Source organism: Canis lupus, chromosome 33 (genome assembly GCF_003254725.2).
Source record: "Canis lupus dingo isolate Sandy chromosome 33, ASM325472v2, whole genome shotgun sequence".
Lineage (NCBI taxonomy): Eukaryota > Metazoa > Chordata > Mammalia > Carnivora > Canidae > Canis > Canis lupus.
Window position 1 is genome coordinate 13,509,054 of NC_064275.1, and position 23,580 is coordinate 13,532,633.

The 23,580-nt window shown below is 35.3% G+C and overlaps 1 protein-coding gene across 3 annotated transcripts in view; it reads right to left on the bottom strand.

The window, feature by feature from the left end:
• Positions 1-23,580, bottom strand: part of CD47 (CD47 molecule) — a 43,728-nt gene that overhangs the window by 8,387 nt on the left and 11,761 nt on the right. For all 3 annotated transcript variants that reach the window (XM_025478380.3, XM_025478370.3, XM_025478361.3), the window contains exons 2-7: positions 23,124-23,471; positions 14,678-14,767; positions 4,646-4,753; positions 3,390-3,482; positions 2,276-2,368; positions 1,360-1,452 (exon numbers count right to left, since the gene is read on the bottom strand). In XM_025478380.3, the coding sequence (XP_025334165.1) occupies positions 1,360-1,452; positions 2,276-2,368; positions 3,390-3,482; positions 4,646-4,753; positions 14,678-14,767; positions 23,124-23,471 (825 nt within the window). The remainder of the gene's footprint in view (positions 1-1,359; positions 1,453-2,275; positions 2,369-3,389; positions 3,483-4,645; positions 4,754-14,677; positions 14,768-23,123; positions 23,472-23,580) is intronic.

Sequence of the window (23,580 nt, forward strand, 5' to 3'; positions counted from 1 at the left end):
ATCAGTCAGCCAAAGCTGCGGTTCAGAAACAAAGGTAAAATTTCTTTGAGAGTATTATGTAAGTCATATGGAAAACTGACTGTAACAACTCAAGGCTTAATTTCTGGAAACACAGTAAAGTCCACCTAAAGCAGAAACTTGGGATTTTTTTTTACTCCATTATTTGGCAACTTTTGATTACTTTGCCAACTGTTTAAGAGCTTGCTTTACCTCTTAAATAAAAAACAAATTTTTCTAAAAGATACTAATGTAAACCGATTATAGGGAACATTTTTAGCTTAAGTAAGACAACATATGAGGTAAAAGCACCTACCGCTATATACAAAAAATTAGAACTTACATAGAAATATGTTATTTGAAAATTGGCAGATTAAATATGAAGTTCAGAAACAATTAGCTAATTTCAGTTACTAACAATTGATTTTAAAAGTAGTAAAAACAATATGGATGGCTCTAGAGTGTATAATGCTAAGTGAAGTCAGTCTGAGAAAGACAGATACCATATGATTTCACTCATATGCAGAATTTAAGAAACAAAACCAAAAGGAAAAAAAAGAGACAAAAAACAAGATTCTTAAATGTAGCGAACAAACTGGTGGTTGCCAAAGGAGCTGGGTAATACAGGTGATAGGGATTAAATTAAAGAGTACACGCATCATAATGAGCACTGAGCAATGTACAGAATTGCTGAATCACTATATTGTACACGTGAAACTAACATAACACTGTATGTTAACTATACTGGATTTTAAAAACAAATCAATAAATATATTTTTTAAAAGATAGGAAGAGCCTATATTTTAAAACTTCGTGTTTTTATTATATTAGTTATAACTAAAAATATTTGAAAGTCAAGTGAAAATCAGAGGACATTGTTCTTTAACAAAAGTCACAGATTTTGAATTTCAACCTGTCTACTTAGGGGAGTCAAGGTCTGTAAACAGTCTGCAAGAACAGCAAGTAACAAATAGGTCTCTGTGAAAGAACTCTCTCATAGAACAAATGGAACAATTAAACATGTTTTTCTATTAAAATGAATCCTCAACATTCTCTCCTTTTAGTTAGTATAAAAAAGTCCGTACCTTCTAAAACAAAGCCATTTTCTTTTAAACTAGTTTATAATCTAAACTTTTCATTAATTCGTATTACTCTTACCCCCTTACATCACCACCAAATCACTCCAACTTTATTATATTTTATTATTTAAAAAATACAGCTGCTGCATTCACAGTATTTTCTCATTTCTGGAAATACTGATAAACTTCTTTAGTCATAAGTTTTAAGAGCCCATCAATAGAATTTTCCAAATAATGTATTTGAAATTCTTGGCACAGGCTAACAAAAATAAGATTGACTTACCAACAAGTTTCATATAAACTAATCCAAGTAATTCTGCTAGAGCTATAATACCCAAACCTGAAATCAGAAGAGGGCCATGCACTGGGGTGCACTCTGTAAAAACAAGTGAAATTTTATATTAGAAATCTGTAGGAAATAAGTGAACTTTTCAAAAGAATCAATGATAACAGTAATAATATCAAGTTTTAAGGAGAATAATTTTTTTCTAATTATTAAGAAATAAAAGTTATCTACATATATTCATTATTAACTCAATCAGTGAAATTACTCCAAATTATTAGAAAAAAAAGTTTTCATTTGCATAACATGTACCTATCACATCAAGACTAATGCAAAATAGCATGTAAAGCCTATAGTTCCAACCAATTGGAGCCTGGTTATTCAAAAAATTCTCCCATGAATTTAGGCAAAGCAGTTTGGCTGCTAGGATAATCAGTCCACATACAGCCATATACAGCCAATATTCTCATGGAAATATGGAAAGCACTATTCTCAGAGAGAAAAAAATGAGAGTTAAAAAAAGAAAAGCTCACAAAGCTCACAACACCAAATGCTGGCAAGATGCAGAGCAACAGGAACTCTCATTCACTGATGGTGGGAATGCAAAATGGCACAGCCACTTTGGAAGACAGTTTGGCAATTTGTTGCAAAACTAAATATATTCTTAACAATCCAGCAATCACACTACTTGGTATTTACTTAAATGAAGTTGAAAACTTATGTCCGCACAAAAAACATACACATGGATGTTTATAGTAGCTTTATTCTTAATCATCGAAAACTGAAAGCAGCCAGGCTAGGCTGTCCTTCAGTAGGTGAATGGATAAAAAGGAAGAAGGAGGAGGAGGAGGAGAACTCTGTCCTAGAGAAATTCCTAATAAGATAAATTGGGACTAGAGAAGAATGTGACTCTTACCTGAGACACAGAGGCTTAGTCCAACCACAGAGAGCACATAGCCCAGTACCTGAAGGATTAATATGGCAATGGTGAAAGGAGACATCCAAACACCTGGAGGAAGAAAGAGTGAGTTGAGAGCATTTAAGAAGCAATCACACCCACTTGTATTCTGTGCAACCAAAAATTACATCCAGTGACTAAAGACCAACTCTGGATTTCCTTGTCAGATGGTAGATTCCTTCCCAATGATCTAAATTTCACCTTTTCACACAAGTAGTTAGTTTCAGATTCATACACCCAGCAGTCTTTTATATTCACAGTGAGCTCAGCTGGACTGGTGCTTTTCACCCAAAATCTTAGAACAGTGCTGCTTTTACCACACTTGTGCATTTTACAGTATGAATGGCTATTATGCATGACTCTGCCACATGCACATAAAATTGTTCTGTTGGAGAGAACAGTGATACAAACATGTAAACATCACAATCTTTGTCTTGTATGTCTAGAGCTGTGATTTCATAACAAGTTAATAACTTTCCAGTGTACATCAAGCCAGGGATAAGCTCTAAGACCAAGAGTTAAATCCACAAATAGAAAAAAAACATAGACTGTGATAATGACAAAAATACATTAGTGATTGACTCCAAAAAAAGCAGTAATGATTATATCAACTACAGGCTGGGTATCTGTATCATCTTTTAAAACTAAAATGCTAAGATCTGCCAGTAATTAAAAATGATATACATTTCCACTATTTTAAATTGAAAACCTTATTTTGTAAAATTACTTTTCTTTTGCCTATGTTTAATATCTACTTATAACTTGAAAAACTGAAATATAAATATGAAGATAATCATTAAGAAATTATATAACACAATTTGAAAAATCCACTGTCTAGCATCAAATATATATGAAAATTGCTTTCTACAAAATAACAGAATGCCTTGAAAACTGAAGCTCAACTTAAAATTAATCCACATGGGGAAAATGTCACTAAGAATAGCTTGGAAAATCTTTTAATAAGCCAACTTTTATTGAGTTGCCAAAAAAAATCATATAAGAACTATTGTTTTTTTGGTTGTTCTTAAAAAGAAAAAGGTGGGCAAAAACTCATGCTATAACAAATACTCACCTATCATAAACACACAGTACTGAAGTAATGTTAATATTACTGTAGGAATTACAATTAAACCAAGTCCACAAGAATTCTTTGTTGAATATTCACCTGTTAATAAAAAACATATTTAAAATATTAGCCTACATACTTCCTACTCTATAGGAAGTTAACGTACTTAAACTTACTGAATGTATTAGTCTCAATACTCCTCTTAAAAATATATTTCCCCCAAAGCTTCATATAAAAAATGACTATGTTTGGATTAAGACACTTCAGGCATCTAAATGCCAACATCTAAGTCTCAACATGTCAAATCCTTGAATTGGCTTTATCTCCTCAACTACCTTATAGAATTTCAGTGAGAAACTCTGGAGTCACTTCTTAGCATTCCCTTCACTTGCTATGTTCAATATGTCCCATACATAGTCAAAAATGTTATTCTCTCAAGTTATCTTTAAAATTCATCTTCTTCTTCCCTGTGTCCTAACTCAAGAGGCAAAAGGAGTTGCCAAATTTATGTTCCTAAACGTTACTCTATTACACTATCCTCTATTCAGCCCCAAAATAACAATGGCTCTCTCCAGTCTATACTGTAGGTCCCAGGCTATTTCTGCTGTCCTTCCATGTGCCACACAGACTTTCTCTCCACTCCCATCCCCATCCTCCAAATGCAAGCAGTTTCAGACAAACTTCCCACATTCATTCCCACTTCCATGTCTTGGCAAATGAAATCTGCCTCTGTAGTAGGTTGAATGATGGCCCTAAAGATATGTCCACCTTCAAATCCCTGGAATCTGTGAATATTAACTTATATGGCAGAAGAGTATTACATTATATAGCAAAGGATGATTGAGTTAAGTAAGGATCCTGAAAGGAGGAGTTTATCCTGGATTATCCAGGTGGGCCCTAAATGCAATGACAACTGTCTTTGTAAGACAAAGGCAGAGGGAGATTTGACAAAGACACCATGGAGAAAGAAACTGGAATTATGGTGCCACAAGCCAAGGAGTTGCAGACTGCCAGCAAACGCCAGAAGCTAGAAGAGTCTAAAAATGGATTTCCTCCTAGAGCCTCAGGAGGGATTACAGCACTGATGACATCCTTACTTCAGATTTATGGCCTCCAGATCTGTGAGAAAATTTCTACTGTTTTAAGACACCCACTTAGTGGTAATGTGTTACAGCAGCCCTAGGAAACTAACACATGCCCCCACCCCCACCAAGCCCTCATCTACATCAATCCTGTCTTCCTCATATATCTCTGTATCTTACCTGGGACGAAAAGAATGGCTCCGACAATGACAACTATAGTGAGCACTAGTCCACCAACAAATAAAAAAATGGTTTTCTCCTTCATAATACTGGATTTATATTTAATTGCTTAAAAAGAAAACAAAGAATTAAATGAACCCAATCGCAGAAAGTAAAGCCATTTCTGTAACTTATAAAGTGCACAAACTGATAACTTACTATAATTTAATAATCTTTGAGGAACAACTCCTTTGTATGTCAAACCACCTCAAATCTTTCTCATAATAAGTCAAACTCTAAATATTATCCTGTCAGTATAAATATGGATACTGAATTTAAAGGTAATGCTTTGTTCCCTTATACTTTAAGAAATAAAAATTATGTATATCAGGCTTTCTCAATTAAGGCCTTATTAATAACATTTTGGGCCAGATAACTGCTTGAGGGGTGGGATTGTTCTGTGCATTATACAATGTTTAGTAGTATCCCTGGCTTCTACTAACTATATGCCATTAACAGCTCCTCAGTGGTGTCAATCAAAAATGTCTCCAGACATTGCCAAATGTTCCCTGAGGGGCAAAACTGCCTCAGGTTTACAAGTGACATATATAACACTGATGAAAAATAACTGGCTACTTAGTAATATTGAGAAAAAGAGAACTTTATTTCATCTTATAGAAAATTAGGGAAGCATATGGAATTCTAGGCAATTTTATTTTGAATTAGAATAAACACTGGACAAATCATACCTTCTTGATATCCTGGCAGTAAAAGTGCTCAACTTGTTCAATTAAAATAATTTCATGAAATTAAACTATAAACAATAGCATTCATCATACATGTTACTGTTTTTGATGCTAGCTCTACTGACAAGTATCTGGTACCTTCCCTGAAAGAATAGAATAAGCTTAAAAATATTATAGTTGCTCCTTAAATAACATGGGCTAGGGGCACTGATCTCCTCTACCCTGAACAGCTAAAAATCTGAGTATAACTTTTGACTCCTCAAAAATTTCAGTACTAGCCAATGTTGACCAGAATTTTGCTTTACCAGTAACATAAAGTCGATTAACACATATTTTGTATGTTACATGTATTACATACTGTATTCTTATAATAAAGTAAGCTAGAGAAAAGAAAATGTTATTAAGAAAATCATAAGGAAGGGAAAATACATTTATAGTATTGATCCATAAAAAAGATCCATGTATAAGCAGACCCAGAGTTCAAACCATGTTGTTCAAGGGTTAACTGTATTTCTTTTCCTATATATTTACCTTTTGGGTTTTGTTTTGGCTAATATTAAAATTAATTTTTCACCAGGAAATTTGACAAGAGTAACCTAAAAGCAGACTGAGTAGCAAACGTATTACTGAAATTCTGCTGTGTTTCAGACAGATGATATTTTTCATGTCATTAACCAAGGAGTGTCCTGAGGGGAAGATTTTTAAAAATGTTATATTTAGCATTTAATTGGCTCCATTAAAATGACAAATAGGTCAAATATACTAAAAAGAATAAGTAAACCTTTAAATGACCATAATAAAATCTATGTATAAGGTATTAAAACCTAGGATCCATTATAACCTATGGTTAAGATGTTAAAGTACAATGCAGGCACCTGAAGATTTTTTAAATCTCTATCTGTTTTAGGTTGCATTCATACTTTAGATTGTAACCTCAAATTTATTCTCTTTAGGGGCAGATGGAGGGTTAAGCAATAATCGGTCCTGAAGCTGAGTAATCGAATTCACATTCACCAGAAAAGAGTGAGAATCAATCTGGCAAGTTCCCCAAGCTTTCATTTGATCCATCCAGCCTTGAAACTTATAGGACTAGACTCAGTTATGCTCCTGACTTATTATAAGGCAGATTTTCACATCTTCCTTATTTTCTAGGCTCAAACATGGTCTAGGATGCAATTCCACATGTAGTCACAAAAGGCACAAATACAGTTAAGAAAAAAAAGAAGCTTTCTCTAGACATGTGTCAGGTTTTCCATTTAATCCTATGCATACTGCTAACTAAATAGAACTTGAGAGTTCTGCAAAGAGGTCATAAAATAGGAGCTGTGTTTCAAATGTACTTCACAGTCAATCAAACATTCATAAGAAACTCTTCCAGGTTTAGTTCAACGTATAAAAGAGCTGCTAAGATCAAGCAGCAAGAATTCACCATAGAGTACAGTAGAAGTTCATGCAAAAAGGCAGACATATTACTCTTAACAAAAATCAGAGTGTGAATCTCATATAAAATTCCACCGTCACTCACCAGAACGGTCATCTTCTACCAAGGATGACCTGTACTGCACGTCATAATCATCCAAAGTCCCTGGTTTGTCTTAGGGTTCACTCTTGGTGCTGTACACTCTTAGATTTGGACAAATGTGTAATAACATCCATCCATCATTATGATTCCATACAGAGTATTTTCACTGCCCTAAAAATCCTCTGTGCTTTGCACCCCTGTCAACCACTGATCTTTTTATGGTCCCCACTGATGTGCTTTTTCCAAAGTGCCACATAGAGTCATACAGTATGTAGCCTTTCAGATTGATTTCTCTGACTGAGTAATATGTATTTAAGGCTCCTCCATGTCTTTTCATGGCTTAACAGCTCATTTCTTTTCACTGCTCAATAATATTCCATTGTATCGATGTGCCACAGTTTGTTTATCCATTCACCTACTGTAGAGGAATAAAGCGGCTATAAGTATCTGTGTGTAGGTTTCTATGTGGATATAAGTTTTAAATTTCATTTGGATAAATACCAAGGAGCGCAAGTGCCAGGTCATATGGTAAGAATATGTTTAGTTTTGTAAGAAGCTGCCAAGCTGTCTCCAGAGTAGCTGTACCATTTTGAATTCCCATTAGCAATGCATGACAGTTCCTGCTGTCCTGCATCCTCATCGGCATTTGGTGTTGTCAGTGTGTATATTTTTAACACAAACTTATAACCCTAGTCCCACCACAAAGGAATACCAAATATATGGGTAAACTATCACATTTCTGACAACAAATTAGGAATTCTAAAATTTTCCTCTTTTACATCTTCTGTAACTATATAGCAAACTACTTCTCAGAAATGAGCTAGATTGATTAATTCATTTGTTTTAGGAATATTTACCATGTACCTACAATGTAGCAAGCCCTTTTCTTAGCCCAAATCATGCCAACTGAAGGAAGGTAAAAGTAGAAGATTATGCAATGATAACTGATTGTGCACCTATGTGCATATTACCTATGTGATAATCACTATTCTAAATGCTGGCACTGAACAAAAAAACTAAATACTCCTGCCTTAAGGCCCTTATACCTTACATTTCAGTGTGTGTGCGTGTGTGTGTGCGTGTGCATGTGTTGGGAGGAAGCAGCAGGAGTGAGGATAGAATGTTACTCCCTGATCTTCTTTCCCAATTCAAGAAATAAAAGGTATGGGTCTACTCTAGACTAAAAAAAGCCCCAAATTAATGTTAATAAAAAATGACATGTCCCTCTAGCCAACTGACGCAACAGCTAATGTTATGAATAGATACTCCATTTAAGTTTTCCTGTCTCCTTGTGACTGCTATAAAGGACATATAACACAAAATGTAGGTTGTGGTTGATAAAATCTAGTGCAATTACCATATCAACCTAGAGATCAAATAAAATCTACCATCTTAGTTTTCATGATACTCCAAAGATGGGATTCAATATGCCCATATAGGTCTATGCAGACCTCAATCTATCCAATCAACAAAACCTAAAAATCTAGTAATTCAATACCTGCTTACAGACAGGACATTTAAATGGTCCCTTACTGAGAAGAAATGTGTGGGAAATATCAGAAAGGGAAACAGAACATAGAGACTCCTAACTCTGGGAAACGAACTAGGGGTGGTGGAAGGGGAGGAGGGCGAGGGGTGGGGGTGAATGGGTGACAGGCACTGAGGGGGGCACTTGAGGGGATGAGCACTGGGTGTTATTCTTTTTGTTGGCAAAGTGAACACCAATAAAAAATAAATTTATTATAAAAATAAATAAATAAATGGTCCCTTACTGAGTGATTAGTGAGTCAGATAAAAAGGCTAACCAGTAAAGGGTAATGCATACCAGATTAAGAATAAATCATAAAGGGAGACATGTTTGATTTCATTATTACAGTGCTATTTTCTGCCATCTCCAGGAGAGTAATTGTAGGATATTTTTGGTATCTGTTAAGTTGCAAATCGATATTATCTTTGAATCAGGATAAAGCACATCTGATTGCTTTTAAATGAAATTACAATTTCAAAATTTTTAATTTAAATTTAAACTTAAATTACTATTTTATAAATGTTTAACATACTCATTTAAAAAATAATGAAGGCTATGAATCTGGTGCTGGAGAAAAAGAAATATTAATGCCAATTAAAAACTGATTACTGTCAAAAGGCAAGTAAATGAATCTTACAATAAACTCCATATACTATCCAACTGGCTTTAATGAAACAATTTTGTAAACATGAATACCGACACATTCCTGATCTATAGGAACCAGAAATAAAAAATGTCAAGCCACTGTGCAGTAAGTACTTTGAATACAAAAGATTAAAGAAGTGCTCGCTTCGGCAGCACATATACTAAAAAAGATTAAAGAAGATGTCCAACATGCTAACTGCCTTTCCTTGGTTCCAAATGTTCCCTGGTCCTGTGGATGGTGCCATAACTTTAGAACGTATGTAGTAAGTTGGGACGTTTGAATTTGGAAAGGGTCAAAGGAATAACAACTACATTTCTACAAGATTTACACTGCTGAGCTGTAGTTTTGTTCAGTTCCACCTACAACAAAACCAGGGCATAGAAACATTTAATAACAGAACTGTGATAATTATGTGGAGAGGACTACTGGAAGTTCAAGATTATTGAACAGAATTGAGTAAACTTAATAACAAAGTCCTATTAATAGAATCCATCAACCAGGTCACAGAATGATTCTTTGTAATACTATTTATTGTGATGATATTTTTTACCTTCCTGGACAGAAGTTTTCTAGTGCAAGTTAGTAGATGTCCTCACTTCTTCAAAAACGATTTTTCTAATCTACAAAGAAATTCTCTGTTCCATTACATTCTTATTATGCATGCTCATGACCTAATTACTTTCAGTGTTAATAAGCTAGTCCTAAAAATTGGATTCAAGGACTTAGTAGGATCTCAAAGCTGTTCTGAGGATTTTTTTTCCTTGAACTTCCCAATAATGATTTCTACAGGAACATATAACCAAATACTTCTGAGCAGTAACCAAAATCTTTGTGGAATAATCTTGAGCAAGGATTAGAAAAGTTAGAAAAGGACACAAGGATGCCTAGAATGCATGAATCTGAAATAAATTAACAGCAGTCCTCACTTGGCCTACTTCCGATAATCATGAATTTCAGTTACCATGGTTTAAATAACACAAATGCCCCCAAATCACAGTACAAATTTCAGCCATCACAATATATTAACTGAGTACTTGCATGAGGTGCAAACTTCACTGCCATCTCTTCAGTCCATAAATCACCCTGTTAATATCAGATGCATATCTTGATCAATGACCAATCATGTCACTTCTTTCAAAGACTGTTGGTGACTACTCACTGAATATGTGTTACTCAGTTCATGCACAGACAGCAAAGCATGTGTTGTATAACTTCCTTGTCTCCCAGTAACAAATCAATGTGGTATTTTATAATGGATTATCAAAGGAGGAAATTGGGCAGCAAGGAAGAAAGAATAAAGAAATAGAAAGGAATAATGTTGGAAGAAGGATTCAAATAAAACGTAAATGATATCACAAAATAGCTGAATGTGGGAATGTCAACATTACTGCCATTCAAGAGACTCTAAATAGTCAGAGAAACTCGTAAAAGCGAACTTGTTGACATAAACGAGGACAGTGAGTAGGTTGTGACAAAAGGAATGCAGATGTCCCAGAAGTGGTGACTCTGGCAAAAAAACTTTACATACAAGAAATTCTTGGAGATATTGTATAACACTATAAATGCAAAGGATAAAATGCTGGAATCTGATCCAAACTTAAAAAGGAGTATGACAATTCACTGAGGCATAAAAAAAGATGCTTGCTCTGTATTCAAAGTTATATAACGAGGAAGGCAAGCACTGTTCAAACTACTCTTGATGAAACATTTTAATTCTCAGTGTTTTTAATGTTTCAATTTGCAATGTATTAAATATCTTTACTTTTTTTCCATTTCCTAGTAGTGTTATTACTAACAGTAAGGAGTTTTTGTCTTAACAAAAATTTTAAAGGGCATGGAGCAACAGTCATGTTTTGCATTTATTTTAGATTGCTCTTGCAGAGCTTCAGCTTACATGATCATGTTTATGGTCTCATAGTTTTGCGTAAAGACAAGTTCAAAGGAAGGAATGGTAAAATTGATATGCCTAACTCAGAGAATTTCAGAATGTTGTAAGTCCCTGGGATGGAACTGAATCTTCACCCTAATGGAACCAGAGATCTTGGTGGGCAACACTTGAAATCACTTATCAAGCATCTTAATGACAGAAATGACCTGGTGTACTGCCAAAGACCAAAGAAGAAGAGCCCTGGAAATCAGCTAGGAACTTAACTGCCAGTGACATGGGGAACGGGGAGGTGGTATAGCTTTCAGAACAAAAACAAAGTGCCCCTGAAATGTAATACTACTAGAGATTTGTGACTTTAGTTAAGACTCAGTGTTTGATTCTAGTTATCTCTGAGCGGTTTGCTAAGCATTAAGATTCTGCTTAAAAGTTTGTAAGTTACAGATAAAGGCAAAGGTATTTAGGAACATTTCCCTGTAAGAAACCTTTGTCTTCAAAACATAGTCTAGGGCTCACCAAGTCCTGGCTTGGCTTCAGGAATTTAAAAGTCTTCTCAGGCTTCTTCCTCAGTAGGATCAATGGCATCCCGAAATACAGTTCAAGACACATTTCTGGTAGAAAGTAATTCTTTCTCCTAAAAATGAAGGCATAACCTGTTCTTTACCACACATTTAGCCTATGGAAAGTCCAAGTTGAATCCTGGACCACCAAAAGATTGACATGCAGAATCAGAGAAACCACTAAGGGAAACTTCCTTTTGTAAATTATAGACCATAAATGGTAATCTGAAATAGTTAAGGACAACTAGAAATCTAGAAAGTGAAAGTCATGGGTATGAGTTAGTATGAATAACTCAGGGGCTACACGACACCACACTCTAAAAAAACACATAACTGAGCAGCAAATGGAAAACAGAGGGGCTTTCCTGTTTGGTGGAATCCCCAGGCCATACATAGGAGTCCTCATAGAAAGGGTACCAAAAAAAAAAGGGGGGGGGGATTGAATTATATCCATGACTCCCAAAAATGGGACAAAAGGCATATAATATGCACACTTAACATGTCTCAACTGAAATGTGAGTGCTACAAAGCCAGGGACGATATACATTTCACTTCCACATCTCAAGCCTATAAGCTGGTGCCTAACAACTACTAGGCATCCTGTCAACAGATGAATAAATTAAACAAAGTAGGTCTACATTCTGCTCTGTCAATAACAGTTTCATTTACCCAGATATAGGTTCACTCAAAAGAAGTTCAAGACAGGGAGGTAGTATAGTGTAGTGGTAAAAAGTACTGTTTCAAATCCCAGTAGTACTAGAGAGGATCTGGGCGATTGTGGGCAAACTGTCTAAACTACCTGCACCTCAGTTTTTTATCTACAAAACAGGAATGGTAACAATGGCACCTATCCCCACTGAGTTCCTGCGAGATGTAAATGTGACTGCAGATGCTAGTGCTTTCCAACATCTATCATACGTAGCAAAGGTTCCACAAATACTTAGGTACTCTTATCAAAAACACTTTTACATGTGAGTCCAGACCAGGTGAATCAAGTATAAGGCCCTCTTCCACATCCACCTCCCACATTTACTTGTTTTAAGGAGAGCCTACATAAAAAATTGCCACCAAAATATTTTTTAGCTTCATAACCATGTTCTTTAAAATATTATCAGTGAAATAAATATTTAAAAAGAGCTTTCAACCTAACAACTGAAAATTAAAACAAGATTTTTTTCACCCATCAAATTATTAGCAAAGATTTTAGAATTATGTCAGGATTATGAGGTGAAAAACAGATATTCTCATCTGCAGTAACTGATACAAAGTTTTGAGAAAACATTTTGGCAGTATGTATCAAGAGCCTTAAAATATCTCTACCATTTCCAGTCTTATATATCTTTAACAGAATTCCATAGTATCAAAAAAAAAATTGGAAACATCCTTAATATCCATCAAGATGAGAATTGAGTAAATTAGAGTGCATCTATAAAAGTGGAGCAGAGGCAGCTATAAAAAGATTTCTGAAAACAAGGAGGGAAATCAGGATATAAGTATGTAAGTTATATGAGTCCATTTATGGCTTTCTTTTTTAAAGGAAGATAACAAAAAAATGCACAGAAAAAAGAAAGTGAAGGAGGAAATTCACTAGAATACATTATTTCTAGGTTGCAGGACTTCAGATTTTTGTTTTTTCTCTATAATTTCCTATATTGTATATGGGTTTCTAAAGCATATTTATTATTTTTTAAGTCAGAAAAAAACTGTAAAGCCTATTTTGTAAAAATATGGCTGATAGTGAACAGACTAACTCCTGGTTCAGTCAATAAAAATAATGTCACTAATGATAATGCCATGATCAGCAAACTTCAACCACTTCCATGCAACAAATCACACTACTGTGAAATAATTTCATAATCCTAAAAAAAAAAAAAAAGCTATTCTCTACCTCAATCATATGACATAGGCCTAAGTCTGCCAATAAAGATAAAGGCTTTCCCTAACATCAGGAAAGCCTGAATAGGTCTTGATGGTCTATCAGTCTTTTTCGTGATATAAAAGGCTTACCAAAATTCTAAGAAAATTTCCACAAGAAGTCTAGACACTTTTTTGAAAATAAAAGTTGTGAAATATCTTGACAGTTGTCACTGTTAGCCCTTTTTTCCCTTTCTTTGCTTTTAGACAAAAGTTGAGAACACCTTTGAAATCACAAAGCATTTTTCAGAGTGCCATACATTGAGAAGAGCCCACAGAATACATAATCGGTCATCTCTCTTCCATTTTCATATCACTTTAGATTTCTGAGTAAAACTCATGAAATATACAATAGACCAATCCACTACCACATTTTACTAGCTTTCACTTTTTTAAAGGTTGCAGAATGAAATAAATGAGATTACCATTATTCACACCTTGCCTTGTATAAATGCTAACTGGCCTTCAATGACTGACCATTTCATTGTACAATAGAGAGATAAAGAATAAATCTTACATGTTAAAAGTTTAAATATTTAGACTGTCACCTCAGAACTTCGCCAATTTAGTAAATTTCTGTTACCAATCTGGTAGGGAAATAAAGTATAAGTATCAACCAGAATACATAATACCTTTTCACCTAGGAGTGACAACTCCACATCGTAGATGCTAAATCTGAAATAGCACCAAGATTTACCCTGAGAAGTTCAGTCACATGATTATTATAGCAAAACATGATCAAAAACCACAATTCACCTGTGGCTACTTCCTTAGAGGCTGCAGACTCCTAGTGAAGATGACGAAACACAGTTCAAATGAGGCTTTTCCTAAAATGAACACATGTACATAGACAAGTGCAAACTGGGAAAATAAAGAGACAGAAATCTTAATGCTCAAAAGTGCAATATCCTATCCTAATACTAATGTAGGGCTATGATCATCTCTTGGCCAAAATAATGTGTGTGTGTAAATGCTCTGAAAACACCATAAATGAGTTTAAGGTATTGTTATTATTAGGATTCCTACTATTCATTCTTAAGAAGTTAAAAAAAAAAAGTGTAGGAATTAAAAGTAAACTGCAGCAAACTGTGGGGGACAATAAACACTTCAAGAAGAATACTGAGACTGTATATTATTATTTATCACATTATCATACTTCCTAATACAACTTACATAAAATATTTCACTAATATTACTTCCCAGAAATAACCTTTTCATCATTAAAACATAAATGAAAAATAGAAATACTTACTCACAATACCAAACTGTCCCCAAGACAGAAGTACAGCCAAAATTGGGAAAATAACAATGAGGATATTTTCATTTGGAGAAAACCATGAAACTGGGAAGAGAACAAAAATCACAATTAATATTTACTATAATCATGTTAAGTCCTGCCACTGAATAGTCAACAATACTTTTATTGTGAAGATAGAAAATAAATATTATTAAAGCTGTGGCCTTAAAATAATTACAAATTACACAGTTTACTTACACAACAAATTCTATTTATGAAACAAGAAGCTAGTTTGTTTTTTCCCACATTTTTCCTAACCTATGATTTATGGAAGCAAACAGTATGGCAGAGGGGCTGAGAACAGGGCTCTGCAGTCACACGGCCTGGATGGATACCTAACTCTACGTTATAAGCTTTCTGAGATTGGACAAAGTGTTAACACTTCTCTGTTTTCAGTGATCTCAACTGTTACACCAATTCAACATAGTTCCTATGCCTTGAAGGACTATTGTGACTATTAATGAGCTACTACATGAAAAGAGCTTAAAACAAAGCTTGGCTCTGTACCACATACTCAGTCAACCTTCACTACAATGATTATAACCTTAGGTATTGAGGAAACTTCTGTTAAGTGAGTCACATGTTACCTAGTGAAAACAGCCACACGGTCTACATGACGGAAACTGTGACATTAAGACTTCACATAATTTGAGAACTTTTAAAAACTTAAGTTTCACTACATCTTAAGGCACTGATTTTATCTATGAAATTTCTTAACAATAAAGCCAAATAAATGCACCAAAGACATTTCAAAGTTTGCGTGTATGAAGGGCATTTGCTGTTTGAAAAACATTCCTAAACACTGCCCAGAGCAAGCATTCCTCTGAAATCAACCCTATTCATTCAAATCTTCTCCAGCTCTGCCATTCCATATTAGCAGGTAGAGAACCTTGTGGGCTTTCATACCACAATGATGCATTTCTTGTATTAACTTTATGCTAAAACCTGGTCAATGTTCACAATAATATAACAACAGAATATAATTACATTATAAATTCTGTCTTAGAGATACCAGCTTTTCAGAATCCAGCATTTTGTCCTGTACACAGCAGAGACTCAATAGGTTTGCTGTTGAAGGTTCTAATGGTCATGAGACAGTTCAGTGAATGAATGGAAGACGGTTTCATTTTTTGCAGATCTCTACCAAGAGACAGATTTTTCAGATACTTTGAATCAATACCTTAATTTCCAACTGTATTACCGAGTATCTTCCTGCGCCAAAGAAAACCTATTTTAATTTGGCCTCAAATCCTACCAGGGAAAAATTTTGTAAATAATGCTTAGGTTTTCATATCTAATGCCCAAAGGATTTGATAAAAGCTCTATGATCTAATGACTAGTCCTAATCAATTTATTTTCTCTATCCACTTTCTCTATTATTTTGTTTTGTCTACATTAACTCCTCAAATTCTCGCAATTATTATGTGAGGAATTATTAACTCCTCCTTAATGCTGAGGAAACAGAGGCACAGTGAACCAAGGATCTCAGGTATCTTAAGTTTTCATGTCCCAATCAGACTTCTGATACCCCTCCACCTACTCCTCCACCAAATTTCCCCTCTCGGGTTTCTTCATTTTGGTAGTGCTGAATTTTCCAATTATTCAGACCAAAAACCTTAGAGTCATCCTTGACTCTTTGGTCTCTCACACCCCATGCCCAGTCTCAAAGCAAATCTTGTGGGCTCTACATTCAAAATGTAGCCATTATCTGATCTACATGATCAGTAGATGTTTAAGATGAGCTGACAATGAAATGTTCTTTCACAGACCTCTCTTCCTATGCACCAAAACAATCTCAGGATATATTGGTTGAAACCTATTAAAATGAAGTGTGTTTGACCATAGTCTGACCACTCATTTTTCACTTCACAAATACTTATTGAAATCACACCATGGATAGGGTATTCTAGATACTTAAGGTCTGAGACAGTGAACATGGTAGGTGGGGCCATGGGTTTGAACAGGGGAGGAATTGAAGGTCAGATTTTTGTGGGTAGTAAGGAGAGGTCTCTGGGGTGTGAAACTGGATCTGAGCCACATGAAGACAGGGAAGAAGAGATACCAAAGGAATAGTTCAAGCAACTAAATGGTGGCCACTGTGGCTAGAATTTAGTGATACAAGAGGAGATGGGAAGAATCTTGCTAGGGCAAGATCATGCTGGGTCTTAATAGCTTGTTATGAGAGTTTGGATTTTATCGTAAAAGCAATGGTAAGTGATTGGGAAGCTCCAAACAGGAGAAAAATGACCATGATTCATCTAAAATCTTTGCCAGCCAGGTGGAGAATGGAATACAGAAGCAGGATTCATCAGAAAGTTGCTGCAGCAATCGGGTAGTAGCAGGAAGGTAGGATGCAATCCACAAACAAAGCCTTGAGTATAGTGTTACTCATCACATTTAAAGACGTAACAGGGCATTGTTCCAAAGAAGGTGACTAGAATGGGAATCCTGAAACCATAAGCAATGGCTGAAAGAACTGGGGATTTCAACTTTATAGAATAAGAAGCTTGGGAGAGAAATAGCACAGCTCTCCTCTTGAGAGAGCAACTACAGGACTGCAAATTCTAGCCTGACTTCAGTTAGAACTGGAACTCCCTACTAATAGATCAAGATCCATTGGGAAGAGAGTTTCCCCATATCAAGCGTTCAGGTAAAAAAGTCTGAATAACTTCCTGGGGCATGATAGAAGTAATTCATGAATTAGACCATGAGAGAGACTAAATGCCTACTGGAGGACTCCAAACCTCTCTGTGGAAATAATAAGTGTGAGAGACATTTCCATGACATACAAAGGGTGGGATTATAGAGCAAAAAGTACTATGGCCTAAGTGATTCTTAACTGAAACTTATCAGAAGGTTTAGTCAAACTTGAAACACTCTCCCCTCTCAGCCCCCACCCTGAGATTTTAATAAATTCTCCATGGTGAGTATGTGTGTGTGTGTGTGCGCGCACGCGCATGTGTATGTGCATGCATGGACGGAGTGTTCAGTCATTCTTTCAGTTCAATATCACTGGTGTACACCTCTGGCATCGTTTATTTCCTTTCACTGCCATGAATGTGTTCCTTCTCCCTAATTTGTTAAGGTGGAGAGTCTGAGGATCACCAAATTGGATATTCAAGAACCAAATGAGATGCTAGGAGAAAAAAAAGGGATGTTTTATATAAAACCACTTATATGCCCATTAAGGTATTGATTTGTTTTGGTACTATTGTCAGATGACTTTAACTCTTGTTCCTCAAAGTGAGAAAGGAGACAAGATACTTCTCCGAGGTCCTTCTCAATTATGAATGTTTATGGCACTACGAAATAAACTTAAAATGGACTAAGAACAATATCAGATATTTTTCCACCTTAGGATTAAGAAAGATCATCCAAAGGCAATGTTCTTCCATTGAAGCTTTGTGGCTGACAACTCTTCCCATTACTCTTCCCCAATTCCTGTTCAGGTAGCGTGGGTCTCAGGAAGATGAACTCATTAGTGGAAAAGCAAAGAAATGATATTAAGAGGGTATGGTCTATGAATGAGTGTTTAAATTTTGTTTCCTAGACTAAGTAAAAACCCAGTACTTCATTTCCTTTATCACTGTGTACAAAATGGGATAATTGGAAAAAGTGAAAAGATCATTCTAATCCATATAAGTGTGCCTTTCCTTCAGATAGACATGTGGTAAACCTTCACAAACACCAGTTTCCATAAAAGAAGATCACAATAAAATATACAACACTAAAATTCGAGCCAAAATTTTACTTGATATTTCAGGATTGTGATGATTTTTTTGATGTGTTGATTTGACTCAGCTATAGTCCCTGGTTACTTAAACAACCCAAAATTCTAAGGTGGTTTCCCAAATCCCTGCTCCCTGCAATCAGCCTTTTGTAATTTCCTCCCCTTGAAGAAAGCATGGGATAGTGAACATGATGGATTTCATTCCCATGATTACTTTGTGTCATACGTCAAATGGGATTTTGATGATGTGATGAAGATGCCCAATCTGTTGGCTTTACAAAAGAGCAACTGCCTTTGGGAGAGAGGGGGCATCTAATCAAATGAGCCCTTAAAAGGGTCTGTGCTATTCCTGGAAAAGAACATATGAAAGGGATTCTATAAGAGGATGGATCTTCTCTGCTGGTGATACATATGGAAGAGGCCGTGTGGCAAGGAATGAGGCCACCTCCAGGAACTGAGAGAAGCCTCTAGAAGACATCCAGCAAAGAAACAGAGACCTTGGGATGCCTGCGTGGCTCAATGGTTGAGCAGCTGCCTTCAGCTCAGGGCATGGTCCTGGGGTCCCAGGATCGAGTCTCACATCAGGCTCCCTACATGGAGTCTGCTTCTCCCTCTGCCCATGTCTCTGCCTCTCTCTCTGTGTCTCTCATGAATTAATAAATAAAATCTTAAAAACAACAACAATAACAACAACAACACAGAGACCTCTGTCCTATAATCACAAGGAACTAAATTCTGCCACAATCATGTGAACTTAGAACAGGACCCTGAACTCCATATGAGAGTCTAGCCAACACCTTGATTTTAGCCTCATTAAGACTTGTGTGGGGAACCTAGTTACACCATGACCAGAACTGTGGTCTACAAAACTGTGAGCTCCTAAGTGGGTGCTGTTTGTTACACAGCACTAGAAAACTAATACAAGGATCTTGCAATGCCCTCATGTCAACATTATGAGCATAATGTGTATCATGTTGATGGATGATGGAAATGGCAACCCTACTGAACTTGAACTTACCTTTTTAAACAAAACCTTAATAACTTACTTGGAGAAATGTAAGATTTTAAGCCTCCAAGTTTGTATATTATTAATATAGATATCAATAACAAATTTTTAGAACTATTATTTACATTTAGTATTTTATTATTTACAAGGTGTTTTCAAAGAAACCATAACTGAGGTGGTAAAAATCTTGGGTTTTGAAGACAGATCTAGGTTAAAATCCTGGCTGTGACTCAAACCTTGAACAAGTAGTTTAAATCTCATCTGTTTGCTCATCTGTTAAATGGTAAGACCTATATCTACCTCCTAGAATTCTTGACAAGATCACATGACATGACAGACATATGTGGTATGTGCTCAAATAAATATTAGGTTATTTTATTGCTTTTATTTATATTGTTATCATTTCCTTGAAAGTCGGGTCATATCTTAGTTATCACTGAATCCATAGTGTCTCGTACAGTGTCTGGCACATGGTAGGTACTCAATGAATCTTTTTAAGAAAGAGAGATATTAACTTATATACATCCCAAACAATTCTGTCATGGAGATGGTATCTTCATTTTACAGATAAAAAACTGAGGACCAGATAGGCTGTTTTCTCAACCAAGTTTTCTTAAACTATAAAATGGTGAAATAAAGGAAAAGCTTTCTAAATTCAAGTCCTGTGCTCCTTCCATGGTATGATACTATACACAGATACCAGAGGTATATAAAACTCTAATTCATATATGATGTTTCCATATATTCAGTCCTAGTGATCGAAAAAAGGAACACAAATGGTCACTATTACTCCATATTCCACCAAGTAGATTCTCTATGAAATACTTTCTATTCCTTCTTTATGCCTACATTTGCAAAAAAGCACAATATAGTAAAAATGGATTCTATTGCCTAAGTCCCCAAAGTCCATATGATGGGTAAGTATCACTACTACAGTAACTCTGTTTTCTACAGTAAGAGTCCTGCCTCAAATTAACATTTTTGAGCAGAGGAGGTTTATTTCTTCTTCTAGTCAAAAATGGGTATAAAATAGAGACAACACCAGATGCTGGCAAGGATGTGGGGAAACTAGATCGTTCATATGCTGCTGATAAGAATGTAAAATGAAAAAACCACTCTGGAAAACAGTTTGGCAGTTTCTTTAAAAACTAAGCATATACTTACATATAACCCAGTAATTGTACTTCTGGGCATTTATCCAGAGAAATGAAGAAGACTATGTCCACATAGAAACCTGTACACGATTGTTCACAGCAGCTTCATTTGTAATAGACAAAAGCTGGAAACAACCAAAATGTCCTACAATAGGTGAATGGTTAAACAAGCTGTGATATACCCATACCATACTAGTACTTAGTCAAAAGAGAGAGACAGAGAGAAAGAGAGAGAGAGAAAGAGAATGAACTATTGATACACACAACTTGGATAGTTTTCAAGGGCAGTGTGCTGAGTGAAAAAAGCCAATCTCAAAATACTGTATGATTCCACTTCTACAACATTGTTGAAATGACAAAATCACAGCTACAGAGAACACATTAATGTTTGCCAGGTCAGGGGTAGTTGGGGGGAAGTGACTATCAAGAGGCTGCACAAGGGAGATCTTTTTGTGTCAATGGAGTAGTAGTTCTGTATCTTGACAGTGGGGCTACTTACTTAAATATACACGTGATAAATGACAAAAAAATATACACACATCGTACCACTGTGAACCTGCTAGTTTTGATATTTTACTACAGCTACATAAGAAATCATCATTGGGGGAAACTGGGCAAAGAGTAGACAGCACCTTTCTGTTCTATCTTTGTAATTTTCTATGAATCTTCAATTATTTCAAAAAATAAAACTCAGTACAAGGCCCAACGTCTGAGACTTCTGGTAGAGTTTTCTACTTTCTCTGCAACAAAACAATACCTTCTCATTTTAATGGCCCGAAAGGTAAGCACACCTCATTTTTTTCATAGAGTACTTTGAAAATAAGCCAAAAAGATAAAATAATCACACTTTTATAAAATTATAAGCTTCATCTTACATATTGATATTTCTTTCCTATCTTCATTCCATCATCTAGCTTTTCAAATTTCATATATAGAGTTTAGCAGTCTGCCTCTCAGTGACTGACACTACACTCCAAAATTACTGCTCCTTGTCTTATTTCTTCGATCTCATGAAAGTATTCCTTCAGAAAAATTTCAGCTAGGTATTAGATTATCTAATTCCAGCCACTCACAGTGCAAACACTGTGATTAGACCCTGCTGAAAGGTATATGTTTTTTTTAAAAAAGCTCCTTAGTCCAAATTAATATCAAATTAATAAAAGTTACAATATAAGAGGAATAATAATAATATAATAATATATATAATATATATAATATAATAATAATAATATAAGAGGAATAAGCAGAAACACCTTCCATATTCTGCTAGCTAGCTCTAAGCTACCTCCTGCCATTCGTCATTGCACAAAAATCCCTCTCACAATATCCCAGGCAAGCTTCAACAACTTGATATCTTACTTTATAAAATAAACATCCCAGGAACACAACCAATATCTGCAAAGCATTTTGGTTTACATAGAACTTACAAGAAAACTCAGTTGATGCTCATTACATTGTAGAACACATAAGAGCAGGTATCTATTTTCATCCCCATCCCAGAGATAAGGTAATTTGAACTCAGAAAAGAAACTTCTCAAGATCATATAGGCAAATAATTAAATTGCAGAATAGGGGATAGAATTCAGATCTCCTGATTCCTAATCCTAAACCATGTCAAAATATTCCATCAAACTAAACAGCCCATCTCAATCTAGTAACAGACATTTTATAACTATGAACACTACTAGAACAATAGAGGTCAAAGAGTTGATCCAATTAAATTGTTCTGGTCCCATCTAAAGCAGAGGTTCTCAATGTATGGTCTAATCCTAAAATCATGTCTAGTGACTGTAAACAAATATTTCAAAACAGAGAGTCATAATGCACTTGTATGTGGTTGAAGAAATCAGCTGGCACAGAAAGAATAGAAAAGAAAGCAGGCTGTTTACTTCAGCTAACTATTGCTTTATACAACTCACCAAGCCAACTTTGTGAAGAAAGGGCAGACTCATGGTGCTATAATCAAGGCTGAATTCAAATACACTGAATTGGAACTCTAGTTCTTCTGAATCTTAGCCAATGAAAAAAACACCAAAACAAAGCTAAGCATAGGAAACCTCAAGGACTCATCCATGATAATCTGATTTTTTAATCTCCTGATTCTTCTATTCTATTCTTTGCAAAGGGGACATGTCTGGGACTTGTCAACCCTTGATCAAAGTAAAAGGATTTTTAAAAAGGCCAAATAATAGGTAAGAGGCTGGAAAATAAATCACATGAAAGAAAGTACTTCAATGACCTCAAGACTGCTCACCCCAACAGAATAGTCCTTGGACTAAAAAGTTTGAGAACCACACAATATACAAATTAACAACAAAAGTTTTACTCTGGAAGATAGAAGGCAAATACAGTAAACCTCATGATCTTAAAGGTCCTAAACATCACATCAACATTTATTATTAATAGCCTGCTTTTTGATTCAAAGGAGTATCCAGCCCTATTTTGCCCCCTTTCTAACAGGATCAGGATGCTACAGGACAAATAAATGGAAAGGTTTTATAGAGATCTTACCAATTCGATATTTTAATTCTATGATGGTTTCGCCTTCTCTGCTTAATTCAGTAACTTCACAAGTATAGTTTCCTACAACAGCTTCTTCCTTACTCATCTCCAAAGAGGCAATGCCATTCAGTAATTTCTGTGGTACGATTTTTGTACTCTTAAACTTATCACCGTGAGTGGTCTTTTGTACAGCTCCATCAAAGGTGAAGATGTCTTTTCCTCTAAATTTCCACTTTACATACATCTCATTAATGTTTGTGGCCTCCACATTATTAACAAAGCATGGGATGATAACACTTTCATTGCAAGCAGTGTATTCTACAGATTTGGTTATGTTAAATATTAGCTGAGCCGAACCTGAAAAAGAAAAAGAAAATTGTTTAATTTCATTATAGGATTCTACACTTTAAGTTGTTACAGATACTTAAGATAAAGAGCAATATTTCACTTGTTCATTTAAGCAAAC